Source organism: Zonotrichia leucophrys, chromosome Z, assembly GCF_028769735.1.
Source record: "Zonotrichia leucophrys gambelii isolate GWCS_2022_RI chromosome Z, RI_Zleu_2.0, whole genome shotgun sequence".
In the NCBI taxonomy this organism is placed as follows: Eukaryota; Metazoa; Chordata; class Aves; order Passeriformes; family Passerellidae; genus Zonotrichia; species Zonotrichia leucophrys.
The window spans coordinates 73743259-73764651 of record NC_088200.1 but is presented as its reverse complement, the minus strand read 5'-3'; the positions used below and the strand labels follow the sequence as shown (position 1 = coordinate 73764651).

The following is a 21393-nucleotide window of genomic DNA, read 5'->3' as shown; positions in this document are numbered from 1 at the left end:
ACATTTGCCTTCAAAGAATTCTTCTAGTTAGGAGCAAGTGATTTGAGTGCTATGTCTTTGTTATAAACTTAGTTATGAATCATAGTATGTGAAGCATCTTAGATTTATGGACTTAAAAATCAGCACGTCTGTGATTGTAATATTTTACAGAGAGCTGTGACAGGGGACACACAGCTGTGTTTGTGGTAGTTAATTGTGGGATGGAGGAGAGGGATGTGTTTGGTTCATAATGCAGATTTTTCTCCTTTTCTCCCCCAGATCTGGTGTGGTGGCCTCACAGTGATGACTGGATTGCAGGTGCCAAGTGCTGTGAAAACTCTTCAGAAGAGTGAAAATGGATTGGGTGGTTCAACAAGCAGCCTAAATAATGTTGCCTAGTAATGTCTTGTTTAAAACTGCTGCTGCTGAATGTTTTTGTTTCTCTGTGTAGCTACTACTCACGGAAGCTTGTGAGCATTGGATTTTACTGGGTTTGCTACCTTCTGCTGTTTAGGGCCCAGGTACTGATAGTGCAAAGGTTTTGGGGCGAAAGTGTTAGGAACCAGTGCAGGGAATCCAGAAAAATGTCAGAAAGCTGAACTGTTGCCTATTTAAAAAAAAAAAAAAAGCTAAGAGCTGTTACTATGGACTTTTCTAATACTGTATTCAAGGATTTTGTTACAGACTTGAATATTAATTTTGTTATAAATGCTATTCTTCTATGAAGAATATAGCAAATGCAATTTTTTAGCTCTCCTAATGGAAATTACTTAACTGTGTATTTAATAATTACATAATTAAATAATAATTAATGCTAGGCTTGCCATTAAAATTTGTGATTTCTGAGATGCATTTTGAAAACAGACTGATTTGCTGGCCTATCCTGGCAAAATACCACAGCAGCATGCTTTCAGAAGGATATTATAAGAATGTCTAGGCCTGGTATGAAGAAACAGTAAGAGCAGGCTGTGAATATTTCCCCTAGTGGTAGAAAATCCTCCTATTTTCCATGAGTAACTCCTTTTTAAAACCATGTGTATTGATATTGGCTCCTGTTTGTCACCATTGCGTTAATTGCATTCTAATTACATTAGAAAATTACATATAGATGTTCCATTGCCTTGACCCCTGTTTGCAAGCCTAGTAAAACAGTAGTCAAATGAGTCATAGTAATGGGAGAGCTAAAAAAAGAAAAAAAACATCATGTTATATTCTTCGTGGAAAATCCCAGCTTGTCAGTGGGAATTACTAGGTTATTACAGGCTTTTTTAATCTGCTTTCTTCCCTCTAATCAAGCCGAGGAGCCTATAAATAGTTTTCAGGTACACTCGTGAATCAGGTGTTTCCTAACTGAAGATTGTTTTCTGGTATCACCTGAAAACTGCTATAAATTCATGGTCCATAATGATTTGGCTCATTTGCTGCTGGGCCAATATATTTTCCTTCTGTATATCCTTTAACCCATAGAACCATAAACATCTAATCGTGTTAAACCTCAGTATTACCAATGGCTCCTTTCTGTCCATCACAATTTCTCAAGAGAAGGAGAAATTCCTTGAGACACCTTCTAATAAACTGGCTATGATGTTCAGTGAAAAAGTTGAAAATTAGCAAGGAAATGTAATTACCTGTTCTGGAAAGTGTTATTTTTCTTGAGGAATCATGAAGTTGACAGGTTGGCTGAGCCCTAAATGTTTATTTTGTATCGAGAACTTGAGCATTTCTTAATTATTTGCATTGTGAACTTGTAATCTCTTTTTGCAGAGGAAAGTACAAACTAGTTCTCCCAGTTTAACTGTACCTTCTTCTGCGTGTTCTGTTGCTTGGGCTTTGGGACAAAGATACTCAGAAGTGACGTGGTTCTTGGTCAACAGTGTTTGAATCTGCTTCACACATTATCTGCAGGTGTTATTGTTATGCAAGTACTCTGTGTAAAACCTTTTCTCTTTCCATTTTACTGCAATGGACACCTGACTAGGAGTTCTTGGGGATAAATTGCTACAAACTCAGTTTTGCAGCCAGCTCTAGTCCGGGGATATGGTGCCCAGGCACCAGGACAGACTGGCACCTCCTCATCGCCATTCATCCACTTGTCTTGATCATCATGGGTGTTCAGCTGCAGTTCCCCTTCAAATTTCCCTCTGTGGAAAGAAAGGGGATGTTTACAAACAGCTAATGTGTTGTGAGAACCATGAGTATTATCCAGCCCTCCACAAGAGCATTCAAAATATGCAGTTGTTTTTTTTGTTTGTTTTTTTTTCCTCTTTTTAGCAAGTTGTAGTATAGCCTGCAAGGTGAATTTGATATCCACCGATGTAAAAATGTAAATTTCTCTTTTAACAGTTAGTTAGAGGAAAGCTTGGGAGTGTTTCATACTGTGACTTGTGACTTGCAAGTTTTGGTTTAACTCATGTCCTAGGTGAACCTTAAGATGTGACATTTTACCCTTAAAAGGATGGATTTGTTATATAATAGTTTGCACAGATGTCAAATTTTTGCTGCTAACATCTAGTCCAGTTGTCTTTAGTAAATGGGGATATGAAGAATTGCCTTAAGCACTTTAGATTTTTTTTTAGACTTTTTTTTCTGGACTAGTGTCTCTCCAGCACCCATCATCATAGGAAGATGAGCGACACCACACTGCTCCCAGAGATGCTTTTTGTTGCAGTTGGTGCAGGGTTTGTGCTTGCAGCTGGACAGGGATGCCTGGAGCCTGTGGAATTACCTTTTCCTTTGGGAATCCACTTTCAGGGATTTGGAGAGGGGTGGCTCTTTGGCAGTGGATCAGATTTTTTGAAGGTCTGCAGTTCAATCCACCAGGCTTATTTACTCTGGAGCCAATATGCATGGTGGCAAAACAGGAGTTTTCTGCTCTATGACCAAAAGGAGATGCCTAATTTTTTTCTTCTTTTTCTTTTTAAGTACTTACTGCTGGTATTCTGAAGGTATTTTAACTCTGAAAGCCTGACTTTTGAGGAACGAAAGGTTTTCCTTGAGGTATTAATACATCAGATGAGCATAGCTGCTGTTGTCCTGTGGAAAACTAAGAACTGTGTTTTAACTGCAGCTAGTGATGTCAGTGTCAGACAGGATGATTTAAAAAAAAAAAAAAAAAAACAAACAAAAAAAACCTTCTGGGGATATAAATGCTTCTGCAAATACCAAACAGGCAGGACAGAGGTGGCAGGTTCATTTTTCAGAAATGCAGGAAAAGCAGAGTCGAAGCAGCTTATTTGTACACAAAAACGGGATTTTGTGTACAAATCCCGTTTCCTCACCCCTCCCACGTGTCAGATGGAGACCGGGGCAGCCACCTGGGAGCGTGTTGGGCCTGACCGTGTTTTTATTTTGAGGCGTGCGGGGTGTTGGATGGACGCTGACCGTGACTTGTGTTGATGTCGTGCTCCAGCGTCGCTATTTTTGGGTGTCCTGCGGCAGGGCCAGCCTGCCCGTGGCTTTCCTTCGGGGCGCATCCCGGTGATCCCTGGGGCCGCTCCGCGGGCTCTCTGCCCGGCTCCCCCCGCCATGGAGGGGACTGGGAAGCAGGGGCGGGTGCCGTCCGCGTGTGACGCGATGTTTTGTACTAATACAGAAATCTGCAACCCTGTGTGTGTGTGTCGCTGTGTCGTTTTAACTCCGCCTCATTTTGGGGGGATTTGGGGCGGTTTTGGGGGTTCGGGGTGGGTGAGGGACCCCCGTGAGGGGGAGGGGGGTACGACAGCGAGGGGGTGTTTTACGACGGCGGGCTGCGCTTTGCGGCGTCGCTTTCCGGCCTGAAGCCGCATCGCGGTGAGGGCGGCCGGGCAGCGGCTCCCGGGGCGCCGCGGGGCTGATGCAGAAAATCAACAGGAACGTGGTGCTGGCGCTCCTCTCGCTGACCAGCCTGGTCTTCCTGCTCTTCCAGCTGTGCTACTACAAGTTCTACCTGTCGCAGAAGGTGAAAGAAGGCAGGGCGCTGCCCGCGTTTCCCTGCGCGGCGCTGTGTAGGCGGCAGTCCCGCCCCCGCCGGGTTCCCTGGAGCGGCTCCGGGGGCGGGCGGGGAGCCCAGGCCGGTGTCCGGTGCCGGGGGTACAGTCGGGGTTGGGTTCCCAGCCTGGTTTCCGAGTCACTGTGTCAGCCAGGGCCTTCCGATTTCTCCCGCAGGGAATGATGCCCCCGCCAGCTTCCAGCCACCGCGGCTTTCCACCTTCCGCTCTCGTTTATCTGTCACTTTTATTGCCCCCCAAGTCGCAGCGAGCTCTGTGAGGGCTCTGCCGGAGGGAGGCAGCATCTGCTGGGTGCAGGTTTTCCAATGGGTTTTCTATGGCGGAGAGAAATCCCAACATTTTTTTTGCAGTCGCCGTAGGGTTTTGTGACTCAGTACTCCTAAAGTGCTGGGTGTCACAGTTTAAATCCTGGTTTTATACGTGGAATGCTGTTTGTACCTCTTTTTATACCTGACCGGAAACGTCCAGGCCAGTGGTTTTCTGCGACAGCAATGGAAGTCAATGTTACTGTAAATTAAATCCTCTGGTGGTTCTTAGTTTACAGTTTCAACTCCGATTCCACAATGGAAATCCCTTTATTTTTACAGAAGAATCGTGCAGGTTTCAAAGCACCCCGGCTCATTTTTTTGGCTTTTCTTTCCTTATTAAGTGCAGGCAGAGTCAGTGATAGCTGCTGCTGCAACCTTCAACTTCTTTCCCACCGTTTCTGGTTTTTAAACAACGACTGAGAAATTCTCCTCGCTTTGGAAAAGCCAAAAAGCTGAGCCATGAGCTGCCTTGACTCTCTCACATGAAAATGCTGTCCTTAAAATTGAATTGTCTAGGATTACACCTGGAAAGACTGAGGCACAGTGCCACTGTCCCTGCCCCTGTGGTATTTGCCTGACAGGGTTTGTCATCCTCCTATTTTACATTTGCTGGCACATTGGCTTGGAAACCCGAGGCCTCACCACTCAATGCTTGCATGTTTGGAGGTCCCTGAGGCTTGGGTTGTCCTTCTAAATATATTTAAAATATATTTAAGCCACAGCAGTTGTTTTGTGATTTCACATTCAGCACTGTAGCTGGGTAACCAGAGGCATAACTCCATTATCCATGAAGTGGATGTCATGTTAGGAAAACAAGGATTCAACTGAAACTTTGGGGGTTTTATCTTCTTTCTTCCTTCCCTTCGTTTTGTTTTGTTTTGGGTTTGTTTTTTTGTTGTTTTTTTTTTTTTTTATAGAATGGAGCAGCTTTTTCCAAAGGCCGAGGAAGCCAGTCAGGCCAAGACAGCACAAGATGGGTATGTACAGTGGCACTGGTTCATGCAGCTCTTCCACAAGTCTCAGAACTCGCTTGGAACTGCAAATCCAGGGTCCAGCTCTCACTCTTCCCACTCTTCACTGGGCGCTTTCTGCTTTGAAGGAGGAAGAGATACACTTTGTAACTTTGCTCAGTAAATACAGTATCAAAACATCACTGTAAAGTAACACTGAGAAACAGTTACAGCTTCAGAGCCTTTGCCTATGCAGTGCTTCCCTATATTGTTAATGTTTCAGGAAGAAACACTTTTTCTTTCTGAGACAGAAGTGTTGATCCAGGGTTTTGTGTCCTTTCAGGCTGGGTGTCGGACAGATTGGCTGCTTTGCCATGCAGCTTCTTTGCTGCTCTGAGAAGCTCCTGGCTCACACAACCCTGCTTTGCCCACTCCAGGTGTTTAACCTGCTGGTCACTGTTCTGTTACCTGCTTGTGCTGGGTTGTAAAGCTCTTCCCAAGCAGGAAAATGTCAATTTCAGCATTCCAGCCCTCATGACCAGTGCTGGGAGTGCTCTTAGGTGGTTGAAATGGGATATTTGTTGTGCCTTGCAAGATTGAATGCAACCAAAAGCGCCCACCCTGGGGAATCAGAAGGTCCCCTGTCATATTTGTAGTTGGGGTTTGTTTGGAAACAGTTTTGCAGAAGACTTTTTGTTAACTGATCTCCCAGTGGAAAAGCAGCACAGATGGTTAAGGAGAGGGATGTGCTGGGAGCTGGCTGCCTTTTGGTTTGGATGCAACATGATAACGTCGCTAATTAGCAGAATGGCCATTTAAAGGCCTGGTTTCTGCTGAGCAAGAGGGAAGGTGCTCTGGCTAGGAGCTGTCCCTGGAGAAAATCCAGACCAACTGCTCTGTGCACTGCTTGCTCGTGCCAGGAGTGCCTTGCTATTCTTGGAGGTGACACCCCTTGGAGCTGCCTACCCGGTGTGAGGTGTCACAGAGCTCTCCTAAAGGTTCAACTTGCTCTTCTGAGATCAGTGAGAAAGGATGTGCCATGATCCGGCCACCTGCTGCACTTCAGCCTTTCCTTAGAGTCCATGCAGTGGTGTGTCCAAAATATTAAATTTGAACTCATTTCTCTTGATGACTTAACATCAAGGCCATGTTTTTCTACCATTATTTGTGGGGTTTTTAACTTATTTATGTTTCAGCTGAAAGCATCTGTTTTTCTGGAGTAGTGATGGATTGGGAAGGTGGATACTTTTGCACAGACTTCTTTTCCTGTTCATCCTTCTGGTGGGCCAGTTTTAGTCACAGAAGTAATATGAGCACATCGCTCAGCTTTCAGCTTTGTGTAGCTGAAATCACTGTGGGGGTGGCCTTGCTTGTGCCTGTACCACACAGGTAATGCTGCTGCCAAAACTCTGTTATTGACCCACTTCCTGAACTCATGTTTTCACATCTCCCTGGAGCCAGAGCTTTAAAATCATTAAATGAAAATGTTACAGTTGAATACATTTAAGTGGCAGGGTGACTGTGGCTGCTCTAAGTGGTTTCTCTGTGCCACTGACATTTAAATGTGCTTGATTACTGTTCTCCACTGACTCAGGTTAATAACCCCTTGCATTAGGCACAGAACATTCTTGCTGCAGCTTTTTTACTCCTTATGCAACCTTGAGTGCCCTGGGAAGACCAGAATCCAAATTCTGTCTGGCATTTGCATCCCTCCTTCTCACTCAGCCTCACAACTGTTTGTGGAAGTGAAGTGTACACTCAGAGGATGTATTTGGGGGTTAAGATTTCCTTCTTTCAGTGGGTTGGGGTGTCTTTCTGTCAAAGAGTTTTAATGCAAAGATGGTCTTTCTGTCCTCTGTCAAACAGCATGTGGTTAGGAAGTTCCTGGGATTAATATCCAGTCACAATATTCCAGTGTATTTGATTGATCCTTTGATTCTGGGACTGGTTAATAAAGACATTGAGCAGATCAGAAGCTCTCCCGATGGCCCCAGCCCAGAATGCAAATACTTCTGTGCTCCAAGAGACTTCACCACCTTTGCTCTACTAGACAAAACATGGAAACATGATGTAAGTGCATGTTTTCTGTTCACATTTGTGCATTTTAATGCATTCTTTGATGTTGTCACTTAATGTTTGAATGTTTGTATCTGAATTCATGTGGTGGTGATATTGTAGGCAGAGGAAACTTTGTTTGAAAGTAAAAGTTGCCCATTTACTAGCCTGGACACATTAGGAGTAATTTAAAAAGCTGAAACTTTTTAGAAGCTGTCTGCAATATTAAGAAAAACACTGGTAGCCAGAGTCTACCAAAAGGAAAGAAAGAAGGTCTGTTAGAAAGGAAGAAGGAGAACCTGGAGCCTGTAATGTAGGTACATCTGTTATAAATCTGGAGTTTGGGAACTCATCAAGAAGAAAATGCAGTTATTGATGTGACAATTACCATAGTCTGCTAATTTACATTTCTTTTAGCACATCTTTGTAATGAATACCATTTCACTTCATGTATTGCTGATACTTAATGGTGTCTCTGCTTCTCTGTAATGTTAGGACACTTTTAATGGCTGTGTTAAAAATAGAGATGTAGCATGTGAGAAAGGACAATTTTAAATTCAATATTATTTCATCAATTAAGTGTAACCAGGAAATATTTATTAGATTAATTTCCACAGACTAAAAATACCAGTGACAAACAGGTTTTTTTTTCTTTTTTTCCTTTTTTAAATTTCATGTTTTTAAATTGTAAAATTTTATTTTATTAGAAAGAGCAGAAGGCACTGAAATGATCAGTGACTCTTTCACTGAAGAACTCAAGTGAAGAAGGGTGTCACTCTGGGCCTGATCAGGCAGCTGTTTTACCCACAGGTGTGAAGGAATTCCAGAAGCTAAGAGTAAAGTTGTATGGCAGCACACTGTGATAAATCCATTTTCCCCTTGCTTTGTGATTCAGTGATAATTTCTGTATCATTCAGGGGAGAAGCTGATATGCTCATACAGAACATTTCAAGTGGGGAAATTGAAGGGCTCTTCAGGTGCTGATTGGTTTGTTGTTTTTTTTTTTTTTTTTTTAATCAGCCAGAATTTAATTCCCTTTGTTTGTAGAAATATGAAATCCTGTTACTTGAGGCCAGTGGTCAGTGTTTGGTGAGATTTTTATTTGCCCCACAAAAGAAGGTTTTGGGCTAATCATTTTTGTGTTATTATTCAAGGACTTAGGAACACCAAATTCTGCAGAAGAACAGTTTTAGAGAATAGTTTCAGAGTGCAGGGTAGGGTGCTATGGCAAGGAACAAACCTAATCCAAACATGGCTTACAACATTAATTTGCTGTTTCATTTTGTAGTTTGAGAGACACAATTTAAGACAAGGAAAAAAGTTGGTTGGAATTGCTTGTGACTGCTGGTCTTCAAGCTCTTAGAGATTTTTGATTAATTTGTGCTTAAGCCTGATTAAAAAATGAAATGAGGAATGGTGTGTGTTAGTAATAAGCATTCAGCTTCCAGTTTTGGTTTCTCTAATCTTTAGCCTGCTCTGCCTCCTGTGTTCCTCATTTTCAGGTGGGCCTGTTTAGAGCTGCTGAGAAGATGGGGTTCCAGTGGCTGAAGATTATAAACAAGGACCCCCGCTTGGATGGGATGGATGACCTGTCTGGGATGGAAATCCCTTTGCACTACATATTCAAACTGGCATCCCATGCCATTCACCTGGTGGTCTTCTATGAGAGGAGTGGCAATTTCCTCTGGCACGGACCCCTGAGGCTCAAGCAACACATGGACAGAAAGTTTGTGCCTTTCCGGAAACTCCACTTTGGCCGCTACCCTGGGGCCTATGAAAAGTGAGTTCACCACAGGGGAAGGAGAAAGCCACCATGGCACTCCCAAAATTCCTTCCTCTGTGTGTGAAACTAATCCCTTTCCTGTAGTCAGGTCCCAAGATTCTGAGAGTCAGACCCCCAAGCTGAGAGTCAGACCCCCAAAGTGCAGGCTTTGAGAACATAGTTTCTGAGAAAATGAGAAAAATATTGAGGCATTTCACACATCAAAATAAATCTCTTTAACTTTTTCCATTAATTTGACCCCCTCCCTTTATCCTTTTAAAGCATGGAATCTGTATGAGTTATGTGCCTAAATGTTCAAAGGAAACCGTGTAAGCTGTTAAATAATCTCTCTTCCATCATTATGAAGGCTGAATAGTTTTTAATTTTTAAAAGCAAGTAGCTCCAGAGTAAAATTTGATTCTGAAGTCCATCCTGTAACACTTAGACAACCAAACAGCCTAAATTTTGATGCCCTGAACAACATCTCTGAACAAATTCAAGTCATAAGTCAGTAAAGGAATCAGTGATCTGACAAACCAGCTTGGGGTTTGGAGGTGTAGGAATTCTTTTTAAACAAAGTTTTGGAATGTATGGAGAATTTGCTGAAGCTCTTGTTGCTTTTTTTCATTTAAAATTGGTTTGGCCTGTATTTGGACAGAGGGATCACTGCCAGTAGTGCATTTAGAATATAACCTGAGTTAAAGGATAAAGTGCCATGTGATTTGTAATGAAATTAAATAGAGTAATATATTATCTCTCTTTCCATGCAGGCCAGAACTTCTGCTTGTTTCCATTGATGACTTAAAAGTTCAAATTCCAAAAAATCCGTCCAGTTTTCTAGAGGAGATGTCCCACTCTAGATTTCTTGAATGTAGGTACAGAGAAGCTCGGGCTTTCTTTCAGGTTAGTGGTAACTGGGTGGTGTCTCTGAGATGAAATGTGTGTTTTCACTGATTGACCCAAACCTAAGAACAGTTAACTCTTTTTTTTTTTTTTACTTAAACAGGACTGTTCACATGCACACAGCTAAATACAAAATTTGTTGTCATTCCACAGAGTGGAATATGGTGATGAAATCAAAACTTTACCTGAAGATCATGGCCTTTTTTTGGTTTTTTACTTTTAAGCACATTTTTTTTCCAAGAGGGAACGAACATATCCATAGTTCTTACACACCCTTACTGTTAAATGGATCTTATGTAAATAAAAATAAGTGGTTTTATTAGAGACACAAATAAAACTTGTGTCTTAATGGCTGAAAACTTTCCTTATAACAGTCCTTGAAGTTTTGAGAAATATTTAATTTTAGATGTTTTGAACCATGTCCTGCAGTTCCATGTTCCTCATTTACCTGAAATGGTCACATTCCAAAGTGACTGATTTAATTGCTTTTCTGACTGTGTAAGCTAATGTTTTCAGAGCATTGTTTTTAGAATTTTGCTACTTGATTTAGCAGATAGAAATGTTTCTGCTGTAGTGTGGGGGGCATTTTGTCCTAACTTGGAAAGGACATGAGTTACAAAGTGATCAAAAGTTCACAGTTAAGAGTACAGAGTCAGAGTCAGACCATTGAATCTGAGCCATCTCTGAGTTCATGCAAGGGGGACAAGGGCACTGGAGGCTCCAGTCTGCACTCATTCAGGTGTTGGGGAAAGGGAGGACCCCTCCTGTTTGCTCTAGCAGGCTGTAGATCCTAGTTTGGGTAGCAGGAGGGTCACAAGGACATCCATGTGTTATCCCTTCACGTGTGGAAGACAAAAATGTTATCCACTTCAGCCTCCAGGCAGAAATCACCACAGGCAGAGACAATGTGCTCCTAAATGTTTATTGAACTTTGCTGGAGCTTTAACACTGAGACAAGCAGCTGGCACCTGTTTGGAAAAATTAATTTTGGCTGCTTGATGCCCAAGAGCTCTTACAGAAATCCATCACAAAGCCCAGTGGTTGTTCCTTTGTTAGAATTGGTAATGTTTGCCCAGCCTCCTGTGTTGGTTTTGGCTTTGCATGGGTGGCAGACCTTGCCACAGTTCTGTCTGGAAGATTTTCGTGTTCACACCGTTTCTCCTGGCCAGCTCTCCTTAAAACTCAACACCCAATTCTGACACTTGGTGGCGCCAAATAAATTAATCATAGAGTTCTGGAGGTTGGAAAAGCCTCGATGTGCTGGCAGACACTGGTTCTGTCCCTGTGCTCTCCTTGGACTCCAGGAATTGACTTCAGCATGTGCAGAACAAGGGCTCACCCGTGCTGCTGCCAGCTGCTGAGAATCAGAGTCTAATACATATTTTCTTATTGTAATCTACTGTGAATTTTCATTCTTGTGGTTAGGAAAAAAAAAGGAAGGTTGATGAGTCAGTGATTTAATTTCCACTCTGTAATTCCAGTGCATGTTCTGAACATGGACTGTGTATGTAAAAAAGATATTGGCCCAGGTATTAGTTAAGTAAATTTTTAATGCTATTTTTCCCTAGGATGCCGAAAAAATGAAGGGACAGGTTTACTGTCCGACAGTAACTAGCTTACTCTTGCCTTCCAGCTGTATCCTGATGATTCCTCTCTTGATGCAGTGGAATTCAGGAAAAAGGCAAAATCCTTGCTTCATCTGGCTGCCCTGACACTGAATAATTTGGGAGTGAAGTTCTGGCTGAGCAGCGGAACATGTCTTGGTAAAAACTTGTGTTGTGTTGCATTTTTAAACTCACCTGCAACTTTAAACACTTCATCCTCCACTTCTTGGGATGTCAGCAGAGGCCAAAAGTACTGGGTTGGAAGGTAATAACTGTATTGCAGTAGGACTTTTCTTCTCCTGAAAAAAAGCTTTTTCTTTAGAAACCTGAGCAGCAGAGCTGCTGGGCAGATTTCCAGTGTAGCATTTAGTGTTGCTAGCAATTACCTGTCTTGTGTTCATCCCTGCTAGGAAGTAATCAACAGTTCCCTAATTTGTGTGACTTGGAATTCACTGAAGTGCCAGTTGGAAAACAGAGTGATGAGCACATTGTTCTGCTGTCCAAGTACACTCTAAGCCTGTTTTCCTTCCCATGCAATTGGATGCTTGTCACTGACTTCTAAAATGCAGGTTACACTAATTTATTTTCTTTCAAAACAAACTTTTAATAAAATTGCAATCCATTGGAGTATGTAATGCAAGTTTTTAGTTCTGCTGAAGGTACAAGTGTCTTATCACTGGTGGGGACTCTTTGTGAAGACTTATACGTTCGCATTTGCCATATATTTATTTAATAGTAGGGAATATAATTTTCTGAATGAACAGTTACTAAAAGATGGCTTAATGAAACAGATAAAAGAATGTCCCACTTTGTGTCTTTCTGCTTTGCAGTGGTGATTGAAAGATGATTAACATCTTGGATGCAGTGTAAAACAATAGTTGCAAATCAGAAGCACAGCTGTGGCCCTGTAGCTGTTAACTGCTGATTAGATTTGGTCCCACATAAAGAACTTTTTTATTTTTTTATGCATTTAAATTAGGAAACTGAAGATACATTATCTTTGTTTTTTCTCAAATTCTTGGCTTTCTGAAGGGAGAGAGATGGCTATAAGTGCAGTAATACTTGTTTCCTTTGATGTGGTTCATCCCATACTAAAAAAAGTCAGAAGTCTTGTTTATGGCCTCAAAAGTCAAAGACTTTTACCTGCTGATCTTAGGGCAGTTCATTTTTCTGTTGCTTTGTTTCTATTAAATTCACGTTCCTGAATTAACTAATTTGGGATTTTTCTGCTTTATTTTCTTCCCCCTCAGGCTGGTTTAGGCAGTGCAATGTTATTCCTCACAGCAAAGATGTGGATTTGGGAATCTTTATAAGGGACTACAAAGCAGATATCATTCCAGCCTTTCAGAAAGCAGGCTTGCCACTGAAGCACAAATTTGGCAAGGTACATAGAAAATTAACATTTTACTTCATGTGTGTGTTTCTGTAGATTTGTAACTTTGACTTCAGTTGCAGAAGTGCTTGGTATTAAAAATAATGCAGAGTTTGAATAGTCAGTTAGAATAGAAATATATCTGTATATCTGAAGAAAATGAATTTGTTTTCTGCTGGCATAAGTTGCTTTGTATTTCTATGTGTATATACAGTGTGTATTTTTGTATTCCAGGTGGAAGACAGCTTGGAACTCTCTTTTCAAGGAGAAGGTGATGTGAAACTTGACATTTTTTTCTTCTATGAAGAGGATGACCACATATGGAATGGAGGAACTCAGGCCAAATCGGGCAAGAAATTTAAGTAAGAACTGGATTTGTACCACTAGCAGGAAACAAATTGAACAAGATAGTGTTTACTGATGGCATTTTGTGTGCTGTTGCCTGGCAAAGCCTGTGCTCTTTGTGGAAATGTGGATGTCAGAGGGGAATCAGTGGAGATTCTGCACTCTGAGACCAGTGAAGCAGAGAGAGAACAGTCCTGTGCCTTGCTAGAGAGTAAATGTCAGATCTCTTGTGAAATCAAAAGCAGGGCTGGCATGTCATATATCAAGCAGATCTTATCAGACTGTGACAGGCCCCCAGTTACATAAGCACCCTAGATGAGAAAAAAATCTCTAAAACAGTGTTCATTGCACAATCTAATTTTGTAGTAGAACATTAATCCTTAGGCATCTGTCTTGATGAGGAGGTATTATGGCAAAAAGCCTCAACTCTCTTTGCACAGAAAAGCCCACAATTTGGGATTTTGAGGTAGCAGTTTGGAATACTGGGTTGTAACAGCAACACAGACAATTCCTGCAGGCCGTACTATTCATGTTCTCAAAATGGAATTTTGAATAGGATCCTCTGTTTCTTGTTCCACACCTTTCAGTATTAAATCAGCAATGATTTAATAATTTAATTTAATAACTTAATCCAAATCAATTTAGCAAACTGAATATGGGTTTTGATAATTAGATTTATTTCTTTCAAGCACATTCCTTCCCTCAGAAGGATATTGCTGCAGACTAGTTGAAAACCTTGTAGACTTCTATAGGATTGCATTATCTTTCATATTTTGCCTGAAATATATTTGTTTGTATTTAGCTAATGGGAATTTAGTGAACACTGTCATCCAGTTGGAGATAATGTCCAAATTCTTGTCTTAGTTATCTTTGTTCTGAAGTGATAAATAAAGACTGGGAACGATATTTTGATAACCAGCTTCAAAAGGCACATTTAGAAATAGACAAAAGAAAGAGGTTTGCTATCCAGCATATTTTCTGTGGGAATATTCTGTGGAATATCCCCACAGAAAATGTGCTATATAGCAAAGTATTTTTTTTTTCAGAATATAGCAGCAGTTCCAGTTTTCATGTGTGGTGCATTCTGAAGAGCAAGCTGACCAATAAATTCCTTTCCTCCTCTTTGTGCTTTTGTTGCATCTAAATTGCAGTAGCTGTTTCCATGCCAATGGAGTTGACACTGCTCCTTCAAAATTCCATCAAACCTTTGATATTTGAGAGATGTTTTTCCCCTGTTTTTTGATAATGACTGGTCCAAGACATGAGAATAGCAGGTCACTGTGACCCTGTGCTGCACTCCAGGTTTTGTATCTTTGGAAATTACAGCTCTTTTGGAACTCCATCTTCCACAAAACTCTTTCCTTTTCTTGTAGCCCTGTAATTATTTTTGGTGGTAGCTTATTAAAAGTTCCAACATAGCTTTCTTGTTCAGTAATAACTTTGCTTAGGGAAGCCAAGCTTTTAATTCTGAGCTGGTGTTTCTTAGTTTAGTACACACAGAAAAGGACCAGGAAAACTGCTTGTTTACCACCATAAAGGCCCTGAGCCATGAATTGTAGCTGTTCAGAATCCTTAGCCAAGTAATTCCAGACGTGTTATTCCAAATACACACTCAAAAAGAGAAAAGAGGCCCAGCTTTTGTTACTGTGAGATGTGAGAGTACTTGGCATGCTTAATCTGACTATGTACAACACCAGAATCACACTCAATTTTGCTTCATCTCCAGCCCTATCAGAATTTTTGTGGAAGGCAAAAGTGAGGAGGTCAGTCAGAAGAGAAGTGATTGTTTGCTCATGCTGAATCCTAAATCTACTCTCACAGTTTTAAAGGAATTATAGTGTCAGAGGAGATGCTGATTGCTACTGGGTCATCACAGAGAAGGGTGGAAGTTCTTTTCTAAGATTAAAACTGAAAGGTAGAAGGTATTTTCTTCAGAAAACTAAATATTTGCACAGGCATACTTTCTATACATCTAAATTAGAGGGTGGAGAGCTAGAGCATTTCTCATTGAGTCCCTAAAATATTTCTCACAATCATTTTTAGCCTCTGTTTCCTTGGAGAGCTGGTTTCTAACCCTCACAGTCTGGCTGTGTGGTTTGCTTTTCCATGTGCACAAACATTTCCTCAGCATTCCTGACACAAACATGTGCATCCTCCTGATACTGTCTTGGAGTTGCAGCAGTTGAGGCTTCTTCTTTGTTTGCAAATTGAATATTGGACAGTTGCAATCTCCAGCAGGGAATGGGGTATCTACAAAAACTGAGTCTGGGAATCAAATCCACACTGTTTGCTTTAGTCCTTAAAGTGAGCTAATTCTGTAGGTTTTTAACAAAGAGGACTTTGTGTAAGAGTTTAGTTTAATTAGCAGTCTCTGGATATATAGCCAAAAAATGCTTGATCACTTTGTTCTTTCCTTCCACTTAAAGCATGAAGCACAATTGCTTTATTTTCTCATATTGTTTGTTGAGAGCTTAGAAATTAAATTACCTTCATGCTTGCAAGAAGATGGAGGGGGCTGTTCTAGTTCATCACACAAATGTACAAACCTTCTTTAAAAGGACAAAGTGCTTATGGTTTCATTTTAACCTGTGAAAAGGAATTTTAGGATCACTTTTTTTAAAAATTCTTTTTGTGTGGAAGTTTTCAGAACTTCAGAAGTGGGAATGATCCTCTGCAGGAATAGTGGGTAGACGTTGGTATTGTTTGGCACCTTGACTTGATAGGATGTTGTTCTGGAAATTTACCTGTGAGCTGCCACTCCTGTAAGCACGCAGTGCTTTCTAAAAGGGGTAATAATTAAATCCCATTTGTAACAGGCAAAGCAGAGGCAGGGACAAACCTATAGGTGGCAGAATGATGTGAGCACAAGCAACAAAACAATTAGAAAGGCTCCGTCCTAAGTACATGAAGCAAATGTTCACCAGTTACTGTTGATAACACCCTTGTCCAGTGTGTAAGACAAAAAACAGCATAAATGTAACACAGCCACTTGCTGCAGTTGCTTGCTTTCTCCTTGAACTTACTTGGAGGTGCATTCTGGCCCTTTGTCAGTGACCACACCCTTTTGTTCTGGCACAGGTATCTCTTTCCCAAGTTTACTCTGTGCTGGACTGAGTTTGTGGAGCTCAAGGTCCACGTGCCCTGCGAAACCCTGCAGTACGTGGAGGCCAACTACGGCCCAGAGTGGAAGGTGCCTGTGAAGAGCTGGGACTGGAAGAGCTCACCCTTCAACGTGCAGGACAACGGGATCTGGCCTATTGATGAGTGGGACAATGTCATCCAAATCTACTGAGCCCTGTCTGCTGACAGAGCCTATCCCCAGCATTGTCAGTGTGTGATTTCCCAGTGCCCAAAGGCATTGACATTCATTTCCTTTGTAATGCCCCACGAGTTTCCTGAGGAGGCATTTTCCTCCCTTTGCTTAACAGGTGTTTCCTTCACCTTCATCGTGCTTTTTCCACCTGGTTAAAGGAGAAGATGAGGGAAGGGAAGCTGAAAGAAAAGCTGCACAAAGGGAGTAGAGAGGACTGCAGTGGACTTATGGGCAGTTGACTGTTTAAATGTGAACAGTGGCCAGGTGGCTTTGACTTCCCTGGGATCATCAAAACCTTCAGACTGTTCAGTTCTCAAGCTTGAGAGAAGCTTAGGATGGGAAAATCTCAGAGAAGTTCCTCTTTTTCTAAAGGAGATGTGTGACTGTTTAACTTCAAAACACCAGAGTTACTAGTGTTTCAAATGTGCTTGATTTGAGACTGGTACATCCCTACCATGAGCAAGGGGTTGCTCGTGGGAGTGGAATGTTTCTGTGGCACAGAACCTGTGTGACCGCCTGCTTTACATCCAGGAGGTATCTGGTGATGGTGTAACACTAAGTGAATGGAAGGAGAAACCATTGACACTGGACATTTTTCAATTTGTCCTTCCTAAAGAATGTGAAGGTGCATGCTGCTGGGATGGCTTCCCCATGAAAAGAAATAAAATTCTGGTTTTAATGTCCCAGTCTGTGTGTTCTCCCTGAAAAATGTTTTACTGTTTTTTAGCAAATCACAGCTATCGCTGCTTTCCTGCAAGTAGATAGAAATGGGGGGTTATTCACAGTTTTCTGTTCCACAGAACAGAGGCTTCTCTTTAAGGGAAAGGAGAAATGTGTACAAATACCAACTGTTCCATCAAATTTGCAGCAGCAATCCTGCCAGTCCTCTCAGTTTCAGTTTCTCCTGTCACTGAAACATTGGAGTAAATTGTTCAGCTTCTGGCAACAACATGTCAGGCTGGCTCTTCAATTGGATGGTAACTTGTTCTGCCTGGTTAAGAGAGATGAAAAATCCTGCTAACACCATTCACTTGCTAAAGTAACCATGACATGATAAATGATAACTTCTCAGGTAGAATTTTTTTTGTACCTTTTCCTTAAAATGGAAAAAAAAAAAGAAAAAAAGTGAATGTCCTTGTGGTTTTCATGTTCATAACTCTGTTGTCCTGAACTTCTTGGTGTAATAACATGCAGTGAGTCTGTGAGTTTCTCGGATGTGATAAATGTTTAAGAGTGAAAGAAAAGATGCTCTCAGAAAATTATAATCTGTCAAATTTTTGACTTTGTAGATGAAAAGACTAATGAAAAAAAAAAATGCATGTCCTTGAAAGGGAGGATGTCTTGAGTAGTTGATTATACCTGTAAGGTATTCTTCAGGTTAAAATGTTTTCTTTTCAGAAGATACAAGTGTATATTTAACACTGATTAAAAGGAGAGTCTAATTTGCAACTTGAGCTGCTGTTTCATCCTTTGTTTTGTCATCTTGGGCAGCATTTAACACACTTCATTGCAGTTACCATGACATAATGCATGGAGGAAAATCCTGAAATGTTTCTTACTCTGCTTATTGACTCCTTGTCTTTGAGCATTTATCTTTTAATAAAGATACTTGGATACAGCAAAGATGCTCTGAATAAGGCAGAAGCCTACATGTAGGAGAAAGGATCCTTCAGTTGCACAGAGGATTGCACACTGCACATCTCCTGTCACTCTCTTGCCGTGCTCCGGCAGAGATTTCCTGCTTGGATGCAGACTGGGTGCCCAGGAGTGGTGTGAACATCATGGAACTGCTGCTCTTTGAGGGCACATCATGAGGCTGAAGCCTTGGCATTCCCACAGAAACAGCCTGATTGAGGTGTCCTTCCTCTTGGGTTCTCCTGAATTGCCTCATCTGAAATGGATTCTTAATTCTTTGTTATCTTCTTAACTTACTAACTGCCTTCATTTTGGAAATGCTCTGGAGAGGAGGGTAATTCCTAAATTCTCCTAATGGTCTTAAGCAACCACATGTGAAGTCCCTTGGCTTCCCTGTAGCAAACAAGGTTTTTCATGTTATTTATGTGCAGCTGATAAAGACAGAAAAATGATCAAAGCACCAGAATAACATCAAGGAAAGATTGAAGAACTAGCATTGCCTGAAGAGAAGGGACCATAAAAGGCCATTTTCAAAAGCCATAAAAGATGGTTACAGAAAAAGGAAGGGATGTGTGTGCTCCTTTCTGTGGGTGGTAGGAAATAGAAGTAAATGGGAGGAATGCAAATTGATCCACCTGCACAGAAGCTGGAGTATTTAACATGTGGAAATGTGTAAAATCTGTGACTTTGGGGGTCTGAGAACACATCAGGTAAATGTCAGCCAAAGCTGAGCTGACTGTAGTTAAGGACTGACTGTACTTAATCCTGTCTTCCTGCTGGAGGGAGTTCCTCTTTCTCATGATTCTGTAGTATTCCATAACTTCCTGCTTTTACAAGGTGGAAATTGAATAATCGTTTGTATATGAGCTTAAGGAAGGATCTGTTTCTGGAATCTGACACTGGAGCTCACACGAGGAGTGATGCTCTCACAGGAAATAAGAGAAAACTGTAGCATCTTGAACACTTGAAAAAAAAAGTGATTGTTTGCACCAAAAGGGTGGATGCAGTTCTTCCAAAACAGGTGTGTGTGATCCAAGATGAGGCTGCAGAACAATCATGGGATGGACAATGCTTGGCTGCACAGAGGCTCTGAGGGAGATGCTGATGCTTTCCACCTGTCCACAAGCCATTGACAGAAGGGCCCGTGTCTGTCCTACCATGCTGCTCTTTTAACCGCAGACACAGAAAATGGGCAAAACTGTGCTGATGCAGGCAGGAGAGGATCCTGGAAGTATGATTGTCTTTCTCTGCTATCCAGATGAAAAAGTAGTAGCTGATCTTGTTACGCCCTTGCTGTTGAAGCAGAGCCTGGGAGATGCTGGTTGCTGGTGTTAAACAACTTGCATCCTTTGCTGCTTTAGAATTCTCTAGAAGTCTGAAATCTGTCAGCTCTAGAAAACTGTGGAAAAAAAGCAGAAAAAAACAGTCTCTGCTTTGCAGTGCCCACTGTAATTGTGTGTTTTGCCCAGATGAACAGACACCTTCCTCCCAAGGTGACAGCCTGTCACGGCACAGTGGCTCCCAGGGATGTGTTTCTGTCCCTTATTCCTCCCCAGCGGAATTCCCTGGGCTCACACAGCAGCTCAGGAAGCTCAGGGGCAGCTGCCTCGCTGCTCAGGCTCCTTTCCTTGCTCTTTGTGTGTTTCTATCACTCTGTGAATTGCAGAGCAGAACAAGGGAACTTGAGAAATTACGTGGAAGGACATCAAAGTCTGCCTGGCACTTGTGTTCACTGATCATCATCAGCTGTTTTGGTAAAATGGCACCAGCAGACGATTTACACCAGCTGATAATCTTTGCTTAATAGCATTGTGTTTCCTCAGCTCAGCCATTTCTGCTCTTTCCACTTCAAGCCCAGGATAAGCCAAGTGGCTCTCTTTGACATAAAGCAAATAATTACAGCGCCTTTCACCCATCCACTTCCTGTCAGAAAAGTCAAAACTCTTGAGTAAAGCAGCTTCCACAAGGAGCTACTGTTGAACTGTGTGGCCTCCCTCCTTGAGCTGACACCAGCCCTTCTTTATCACTGCCATTGTCCAGAGCAGTGTCTCAGGAGCTGGTTGGAGCAGCAGGAGCATTTTCTTTATTTAAAAAAATCTGTGTGTTTGCTCTCTGGGCTCCTGTAATCATCTCACATTGTCAGCATTCAGGCTTGGTCGCCTGTTGGTAACAACCTTTCTCAGCTGCACTGGAAGAGGGATTTCTGAACAAACATGGAAGGGGAGAGAAGATTAAATAGGGAACAGCCGGTAAAGACAGGAGCCGGGCCAAGCTGTTGGGTTTGTATTTTTATCCCTTTTTTTTGGTGATTTGTTTTAATTAATTACTTTATTTAAGGAAGCCAAGATACATTTGTGCCATTTAGAAAGGGGTCCCTCCGTGATGGACCAGACATCTGGTGAAAAATTTTCTTTATTGTCATGGCTTCAGCTCGGACAGAGTTAATGTGTTCAGTAGCTAGTGTGTTGCTGTGATTTTGGACTTGGTATGAGAATAAATGTTGATAATACGTCTGTGTTTTAGCTGTTGCTATGTAATTTATACTCTAAATCAAGGATGTTTCAGTTCCTCATGCTGTACCAGTGGGCAGGTGCATAAAAAGCCATTGGGGCAGGTGAGCTGAGCAATCCAAAGGTTTCAGAGAATATAATGCTCTGGGTTCAGAGAATATTTCAGAAAATGTCATAAACTGGGGGGAGTTGGCTGGGAGGGCTGATCACTGCTGGGGGATGGGATGGGCATCAGTCTATGGGTAGTGAGCAAACTGTGCAGTCCACCACTTACTTTTGATGTTTGCTTTCTCTCATTTTATTGTTACTATTATTATTGTTATCAGCATTGTTAGTATTTCACTTTGTTTTCAGTCACTGAACTGTTCTTATCTCAACCCATGAGTTTTACAGGTTTTTTTCCCCGATCTCCTCCCCATCCCTCTGTGGGGGTGACAGGTCAGCAGATTATACCCCTGTACCCCCCCAGTTAAATGATCCAGTGGGTTGTCCTGCATTATTTGGAAGGAAATGAGGTGTTTTTTTCCTTGGAGCATGCCCTCTCCAGGGTCTGACATCCTCTGCAGGGTCTGACATCCTCTGCAGCAGTGCAATGCAACTCCTCCAAAACGAGGTGTCCTGCTCTGTGCTTGGAAAGAAAAGTGTGTTTCTGTGATTCAGTCCCAGCACAG

General features: G+C 41.8%; 2 protein-coding genes across 5 annotated transcripts in view; both read left to right on the top strand.

Annotated features, from left to right (window-relative positions):
* The window catches only part of FSD1L (fibronectin type III and SPRY domain containing 1 like), a 40151-nt gene extending 36565 nt beyond the window's left edge, over positions 1-3586 (top strand). For all 4 annotated transcript variants that reach the window (XM_064735626.1, XM_064735625.1, XM_064735624.1 and 1 more), the window contains one exon: positions 259-3586. In XM_064735626.1, the coding sequence (XP_064591696.1) occupies positions 259-378 (120 nt within the window). In that variant the 3' untranslated portion in view covers positions 379-3586. The remainder of the gene's footprint in view (positions 1-258) is intronic.
* Positions 3587-3698: 112 nt separating this feature from the next.
* FKTN (fukutin) lies at positions 3699-18031 on the top strand. Its single transcript, XM_064736282.1, has 9 exons — positions 3699-3916; positions 5191-5250; positions 7090-7293; positions 8781-9058; positions 9811-9943; positions 11577-11706; positions 12798-12931; positions 13154-13281; positions 16343-18031. The coding sequence occupies exons 1-9, from the start codon at positions 3812-3814 to the stop codon at positions 16554-16556; spliced, it is 1386 nt and encodes a 461-aa protein (XP_064592352.1). The 5' UTR covers positions 3699-3811; the 3' UTR covers positions 16557-18031.
* Positions 18032-21393: the final 3362 nt, after the last annotated feature.